This window comes from Alligator sinensis, unplaced genomic scaffold (assembly GCF_000455745.1).
Source record: "Alligator sinensis unplaced genomic scaffold, ASM45574v1 scaffold642_1, whole genome shotgun sequence".
Taxonomy (NCBI): Eukaryota; Metazoa; Chordata; order Crocodylia; family Alligatoridae; genus Alligator; species Alligator sinensis.
The window spans coordinates 1,396,308-1,404,780 of record NW_005842289.1 but is presented as its reverse complement, the minus strand read 5'-3'; the positions used below and the strand labels follow the sequence as shown (position 1 = coordinate 1,404,780).

The 8,473-nt window shown below is 46.8% G+C and overlaps 1 protein-coding gene across 1 annotated transcript in view; it reads right to left on the bottom strand.

Moving 5' to 3' along the window:
* LOC102378306 (SNF-related serine/threonine-protein kinase-like) overlaps positions 1-8,473 on the bottom strand; it is a 25,574-nt gene that overhangs the window by 7,041 nt on the left and 10,060 nt on the right. The window contains exon 3 of the mRNA XM_006028095.3: positions 18-159. Within this exon, the coding sequence (XP_006028157.1) occupies positions 18-159 (142 nt within the window). The remainder of the gene's footprint in view (positions 1-17; positions 160-8,473) is intronic.

Here is an 8,473-nt window from a genome sequence, read left to right as displayed (position 1 = left end):
GGATGGGGTGTCCATACTCAGAGCACTGTGAGGACACGTGTGGAGGGATCGTGTAGCGACAGTCCATGATCATAGTCAGTGTCTCACTGTCGTTGGCCTCCTGGAAGGGTGCATGGCCGCACACCAGCATGTACAGGATGACGCCCAAGCTCCAGATGTCTGTGAAAGGAGGGAAGAACAAACAGCTGTAACGGCATAACTCCTCTGTGAATCTTGAACTTAGGCCACCAGCACAGCAAAAGCAGGCAGAAGGAATGGGGCCCAGTAGGGCCAGGTTGAGGGCAAAAGCCTCAACCAGTGGGGTGGAGATGTCCCAGGTACACGTCTGGATCTATTTCCTGGCAGCCTCAGGCCCAGTCCTGGGGGCATGATGCACAGAGAGGTCAAAGGCTTGTGCACTAAACTGTGTGGAGACAGTGAGGGGCTCCCTGCCCTGGTCTCTATACAGCACTTCCATGCATGGCTTGAAGTTGCTGGGATAGAGACAGACATTCAAAAAGCCTGAGCCTGAATTGATTCCATTTTTGCAGGTTAGTCTAACCTGGCTTGGCTAAACCGGTTTGTAACTGTAAAGACATCCCCTTTGGACTGAAGAAATGCAGGCATATGCCTGCAGTGGCTCAGGCTAGAAGCAAGGGGGCGCTAGAGCAGCCCTCCCTTCCCTTCTACAGTGCTGAGCTGAGGTGGGGCATGGTCAGGCCCCTGCTCTGATTAGGGAGGAGTTCCCCCCACCTCACTATTCCTGACCAACCCAGCAGGGAGTTGATAACAGAGCATTTAGCACTCCATCAAAACAAATCAAATCAAATCAAATCAAAACAAAACAAAACAAAAGCTTCTCTCATTAGTTCAAGCTCTTCTTAAACAACCTTTTTTCAAGGAAGGAACAAAGGGACCAGCTGACCTATTGATTAGCTCCAAAAAGCCCTAAGCAGACACTGTCCTGTCTGCCTTACACATAGAAAGCTCTCAGCATTAGCTAGCATACCACATGCTGGCTACAGTCTGTGCTGTGGGAGAGGGGAGTGGGGAATCCCTGCTTGATCAGGAAGTGGTGAGGGAGGAGGGGGCATAGGGAAGTCAGTTAGACCCTGTTGTACCTGCTGTCTCTGCCGGAGCTCTAGCCAGGAAACAGGGGAGGGGTCAGCCCAGCTCTCTGGAGCAGAGAGCCCTGCCCAGGGCAGCAAAACATCTGAGATGCTGGGGGACTCTGGTTTAAGTTAAATTAGGAAGGGATCTGGGACATACATTGCATAAACCAGTTTGACCCAAATCCGTTAAGTCTACATTCAACCAGGTTTATCTCACACTGGTTTCAGCCACTTTCAAACTGGTTTATGTGCACTAAATGTCTGTTCTGTTACAAGTTTAAACCAGTTTCTGATGACTTAAACTGGTTTATGTGTAATGTCTGTCCCTAGCCATGATGCTCAGCTCATCAGCTCTCTTCAGCCCTTCCTGTGTCCTTGATCAACACATTGCTTGCACCCCAAACAGGACCTACCACATTAGAGGTGTGGTTGTGTTGACCCCAAATGTGCTCTCCACTCTGGCCTGTGTCCCCTGACTGTTTCTCAGACCTTTTAGAGATCATTTGACAATAAGGAGGTCACACTGTGGAAGCCCCTATGCCCCATAGCAGCCTCCCTCTCTGGCAGCCCCTAGCCCCCAGCTGGCCCAGAGATTCTTGAGCCAATCTGACTGTAAAAGTCATTTGAAAAGACGCCTTTCAGCAGAGTGGTTGCTGCAGGTTCCATCCTTGTCAGCTCACACCAGGCTGGACAGGTGCCCCTGGAAATATTGGCTAGAGCTTAATGAACTGACCTAGTGATCCCAGGGGGGGAACCCAATAATTTTGGAGACTGGTTTGGACCTGGATTGTGGTGCTGGGCCTGGACAAGAGCACAGCTCAGTTCTATTCCTATAGGGAGCTCATCTGCAGAGATTTTCCCTATCTCTGTACAAAAAAGGTTTATACAAATCCAAAATATTAAAGGAGGGAAGATGCATGTTGGAGGGAAGGTGATATCTCTGGAACCCGTTCACCAAGTGATATCAAACTTGCAGGGCAAACTCTCTCCATGCTTCTGATATGGTCCTTCAGTTTCTAAGGTCATCTGCCTAGGCACATCTGTTTTTCTACACAGCAAGATACCAGCCTTGAACAGAGATTGCAATGCAATGTTAGCTGTGGTGCAACTCCTAGTGCCCCATAGTAAAGGGCTGATTTTTAGGTTTGGGCAACTTTTTAAATATTTTATTTGACAACAAATGTAGATTCAACTGTATGAGATGACTGCCTAGTACAGTGGTGAGGGCACTGTCTTGAGAGGCGGGACAGCTGGGTTCTTGCTCCTGCTACATTTAGCATGTAAGTGCACCTTGCAAAGTGGAACAGCATCAACAAGAAACTGAGAGAACGCCCTCTTGAACAAAATAAAATCTCTAAGATCTAACCACCAAACAGTAATAAAACCAGCAGATAAAGGAGGAGCCATAGTCATCCTTAACTGTGAAGACTACATAACAGGAAGCCAACAGACAACTTTCTGACATCATGTACTATAAAGAACTACAAGAAGATCCTACTCCCCTTTTTACCTTGAAACTCAAAAATACCATCAAATCATTTCCATCAGAACTACAAGGAAAACTACAGACCTTGATCCCCACCACTACCTAACCAAGGGACTTTTTACATGTTCCCTAAAATCCACAAGCAAGGGAACCCTGGCAGACCTATAATATCCAACCATGGAACCCTAACTGAGGAAATCCAATGACTTGGATGAGGGCGTGGAGAGCACTCTCTCCAAAGTCACAGATGACACCAAATTATGGGGTAAAGTAAACACACTAGTGGGCAGGGAATGAAGCCAGATGGATCTGGACAGGTTGCAGAAGTGGGCAGAACAGAATAGGATGCAATTCAACAAGGACAAATGCAAAGTGCTACACCTAGGGAGAAAGAATCACCAACGCACTTACAGACTGGGGGAGGACCTTCTCAGCAGCACTGTAGCAGAAGGGGATCTCAGAGTCATAGTTGACTCCAGGATGGACATGAGTCATCAGTGTGATGAAGTGATCAGTAAAGCTAATCGTACTTTATCATGCATTAGCAGGTGCATCACAAATAGGTTCAGGGAGGTGATACTTCTCCTCTATGCCACACGGGTGAGGCCACAGCTGGAGTACTGTGTCCAGTTTTGGATGCCGTACTTCAAGAGGAATGTGGATAACCTTGAGAGGGTCCAGAGGAGGGCCACTCATATGGTTAGGGGCCTGCAGGAAAAGCCTTGCAAGGAAAGAGGGAGAGATTTGAAACTCTTCAGCCTCTGCAAGAGAAGGCTAAGAGGTGATCTTGTGGCAGTCTACAAATTCATCGCAGGGGGAGTACAGAAAGGGATAAGAGATGCTCTGTTTACCAGGGCACCCCGTGGAGTAACTAGAAATAATGACCACCAACTGCCGGAGAGCAGATTCAGATTAGACATCAGGAAGAACTTCTTCACAGTAAGGGTTGCCAGAATCTGGAATGGGCTTCCAAGGGAGGTGGTGCTCTCCCCTACCTTGGGGGTCTTTAAGAGGAGACTGAATAAGCACCTGGCTGGGGTCACTTGACCCCAGCGCTCTTTCCTGCTCGGGGCAGGGGGTTGGACTCAATGATCTGCTGAGGTCCCTTCCAACCCTACTATCTATGAATCTATGAAATATCAGGTTTTGCTGAATCAATCCTAAAACCACCTGTCATCCAAAGAGTGAGTTTTGTCCAAGACACTACAGACTTTCTACAGAACCTTAAAAACATAGACCACCTTCCCAACAACACCCTCCTAGCCCCCATGGATGTTACCAGTTTATAGACCAACATCTCACAACAGGATGGCATCCAGTCCTGCCTTAGATACCTACAAGAGCAAGATAACAACTCAGAATACAGACCCAAAGATGAACTGTATAAGGTCAGTAATATTCTCACACACAACAATTTCATTTTTAATAATTAACACTTCCTCCAGACCATGGGCACAGCTATGGGCACCAAAATGCCCCCACAGTATGCCAATCTTTTTATGAGCCACCTGGAAGAAGAATTCCTCAAGAACTGCACCATCAAACCCTTGCTATACTTAAGATATATCAATAGCATTATCATTTGGATTGAAAACCTGCAATCTCTTATTGAGTTTCATCAGAAATTCAACAATCATCATCCCTCCATCCAACTCTCTCTTGAATACTTCGGCACCAACATCTCCTTTTTAGACATGATGATCAGTATCCAGAATGGTAAAAATACAGACCATGTTATACAAGAAACCCACAAACCAACATACATACCTGCATAGAACCAGCAATTTCCCTAAACACACCAAGAAAGCTGTGATATACAGCCAAGGCCTCAGATACCACTGAATTTGCACTGGGAACACACGGGATTGCCACCGCACTAATCTTAAAAAGGCTTTCACTCAACAAGGACACTCATCCAGAGAGATAGATCACATGTTTGAAAGAGCCACTCAGATACCACGTGAAGAATTGCTGCAGTACAGAAGAAATCCCCCCCACAAATTGCACACACATGACATATCATCCCTCCTTCAAATCCATACAGAAAATCCTCAAACAATCGCAATCTATCCTAGAAGGAGACCCTATTCTTAAAGAGATCTTCCCAGAGCCACCCATCCTAGCCTTCAAACAAGAACCAAACCTTGCTAACCTCATCACCAGAAGCAAACTTCCTATGGCCCAGAACACACCGAATGGGTCCAAACCATGCCATAACAAAAGATGCAAAACCTGCCAACACACCTCCAGCCCCTAATAACTATGAAACTAGAAACCCTCCCTGTGCCGGAAGAAGGGTGTTTGTGCCCAAAAGCTTACTACACCCCACAACAGAACCATCAACATTCCCAGATCTTACAGTTGCACTTCCAGAAATGTAATATATCTCATCCAATGCACCAAATGCCCTGATGCAAATATACGTAGGAGAGACCAAACAACAACTGCATATCAGAATGAACGCACACCGGAAATCTATTAAAGACAAAGAATACCCAATTACCTGTGGTGGCACATTTCTCACAAGAAAACCACTTTCTCTCCAATCTCTCAGTTCTAATCCTTGAAGGAAACTTACAAAACTCTTTTCACAGACGAGCCTACAAACTTCACTTCATCAGCCTCCTGGATACAAAAATCATGGGCTAAATATAGACATTGGATTTATGACACATTATAACCTGCCTGACATCTGACTCCCCAGGTACCTCTCCACTATTTACCTGCTACATTCATTCCCCCCCCTCGACTCCTCAATTTACATCTTCACTGACTGGCTTTCTTGCATGCATACCAGCCCAGCCTCTGGCTTCTTTACTATTCATTCCATCCAGGAAGAGCACACACCAACTGCAGATGCTTCCTCAGCCTGACAAAGGGTTTTTAAACCTGAAAGCTTGCTAAGAAAATTTTTTCCAACTATTTAAGTTGGTCTAATAAAAGATATCAGATTCACCCAAAGAACTGTGTCTGCCTCTTGAACAAAAAGCACTAGTGGAGGCAGAATGTGGTTTAAATCCTTGCTCCCAATGCTCAGAGAGCAGCCTGAGGCTGAATCAATTCAGTCTTTGCAAGTTAGACTAAGCTGCAGAGATTAAAGCGAGAGGCAAGTAAACAAACATTCACTTTTGGTTAAGGAAATGTAGCCACATGTCTGCAGTGGCTCAGGCCAAAGGCAGGTGGGAAGGAGGAGGGGGGCACTAGAGCATGCCTCCCAGCCTGCCAGCCACTGCCAAAGGGAAAGGACTGAAGCTCCAAGGCTCTTTCCCCCTCCCTACTCCAGTGGAGGGGGTGTGGCTACCCCTGTTTAGGCAGGATGAGGAAGCAACAGCCTGAGAGGGACTGCCCCCCTCCCCGGCCCTGCCAACCCCAGAGGCCCAGGGCAGGGTGTGTGGCCACATCCCATGAGTGACTGGTGCCTCCTGAATCTGGGGGGGCACCCACAGAAGCCCCCAATGGTGGCAACCCTGTCAGGGGGGGCACCAGCCCTACCGACAGCATCAGTGTTGGCATCAGGGGTGGCACCAGCCCCGTCACAGGGGGCATGTGCACCCCCATGCACCCCCTACATCCCCTGTTCTCAAACATGTTCATGTGTTCTGGTAGATTAGATGCTGCTGAGGGGTTGGAGCCTTTGCAGTGTGCCTGACCCTTTAAAATTGTGGAAAAGCTGCCATCTGATAACCCCAGGAAACTTGTCTGCATTTTACTAGCTACATTTTATCAACAGTTCAACGTTCCCCCTTTCCTCCCCAGCTACCTGTCTCACACCTATTGTCTCTCATTCCCTCGGATCCCTACTGCCATGCATTTGCATTTTCACAGACCTGCATTTTGCGTACTGGCTTCTAGTCTACCCAGGAGAGTACACAAACACCAGTCCCCTCCAGCCCCTAATAACTATGAAACTAGAAACCCTCCCTGTGCTGGAAGAAGGGTGTTTGTGCCCAAAAGCTTACAAAGAACAATTTTTCCTACTATTTAGTTGGTCTAATAAAAAATATCACATCTGATCTACCCATAGAACCAAAGCTGTGTCTCTCACTGCCTCTGTGGGTGGACACAAGGCACTGAGATCTGACTGCCTGATGTAAGTTCAAATGAGAGTGGATACAGAACAGGACAGAGGAAACTGGCTGCAAGAGTTGAATGAGGGCAGAGAAAAGAATAAGTAACATTGGAGAAGGGAATAGCTTTGAGGGAGAGAATATTTGAAGGGAAACTCTTTGGCTGGATGGAACAAAAGATACAGTGAACTATTTTATCTGAATGCGAGTAATGAATCTAACTTGCTACTGTAGCTAGAAGGAAAGTTCAGGGTTTGCTGCTGGAACAGAGCCAAGTTACCCATCTCCACCCCCTTCTCAGCCAGCTTTCACTGCTCCCACTAGGGAGCAAGGCCAACCCTGCTTTGCTTGAGCAGACAGCACAGCCCAATCCAGGGCTACAAAGCATCCTGGGATGCTGTGGGGGCTGAGATTTAATGTGAACCAGGAAGAAGTCTGGGGCAGAAGTTTCATAAACCGGTTTGACTTAAATCAGTTAAGTCTGATATTATATTCAACCAGGTGCATCTTAAACCAGTTTCAGCCATTTTGAAACTGGTATACTTCTGTTGCGTTACAGGTTTAAACCAGTTTCTCATCACTTTAACATCACTTTATGTGCAGCTTCTGTCCCTAGCCCAAAAAATGATGGTTTTAGTTTCACTTTGGTTTGGCCTAAGCCAATTTTTATTTTTATTTTTTTGGTTCAGGGACTGAGTTGAAAAAATCAATTGCTCACACAATCAGTTGCAGACATCACCCTGCCATTGTGGTCAGAACATCCCTAAGATGTTAGAGTAGGGCCTTTGCTAAACTTTGTGATATTCCCCAAGTGTATGTGTGTAATCTGAATCCTCCCAGGCCTGTAACTCTTACTGTCTAGCTAGCACTTCTCTCAGTAATACAGCCAGGAGGTATTTCAGTCCCACACCCAGAACCAACCATGTTATAGATCTGTTCCAACCTCAATATTTTCCTCATGATGATCACACTGCAGCCATCAAAGTTGGAAAGAAAACCTCAAAATTAAGATGAGAGTGTGACCATGCAGAGATGCTGTCCAAGTCTACAGGGGGTCTGGATCAGTTGCTGCAAGACAGATAGCTACCCCAACCTTAGCCAAAACAGCAACACCTGCTAGAATCAGCTAAGAGCCTGAGACAATTGCTCTGGGAGGGAGGAACCGCTGCAGTTCTCTCACTGGGGTATTAACTCTGGAACCCAGGGCAGATGGCTGAGTTGGTAACCCAGGAGTTGTGTTGGCCCTGATTATTTCAGCAGGCCCCGCCTGGTCTCCATCAGGAACAGCCTGGTACAACAGTGTCAGCTGATAAGTCATCCTTCATCTCTGCTAAGTTGAATCTGAACAGGGTTAGTAGAAAGAACACTACTCACTTTTATATTATGTTTTGCACCAGATGATTTCAAAGCACTTTACAGAGTTGGTGGGCATCATTATGTCCATTTTACATATAAGGAGAACTAAGGCACAAAATGGTAAAGCAACTTGCCCAGTCAGCCAACAGGCAAGTAGCAAAGACTGAGAGAATCTGAATCCAGTGCTCGATTCACCAGGCCACACACCCCATGGGGTGAAACTGCCCATACCCTGCAGCAGTCTTGTCACTGCCAGCAGGGTTACTCCATGGAGGGGTGCAGGTCTGAGTTGCCTTGCCATATTATCAAAGCTTTAGGGTTCATGCAGAGAGTGTGGAGCTATGCAGCAGGAAAGGCTCTGCAGTTCCCTTCACTTAGCTGCAAACGGTCTGCCAGTAAATGGTCTCGCCTCTTCTCAGGTCATCACTAAACACTGGACCATGCTGGGGTTAATGGGACACCTCTGCACACCT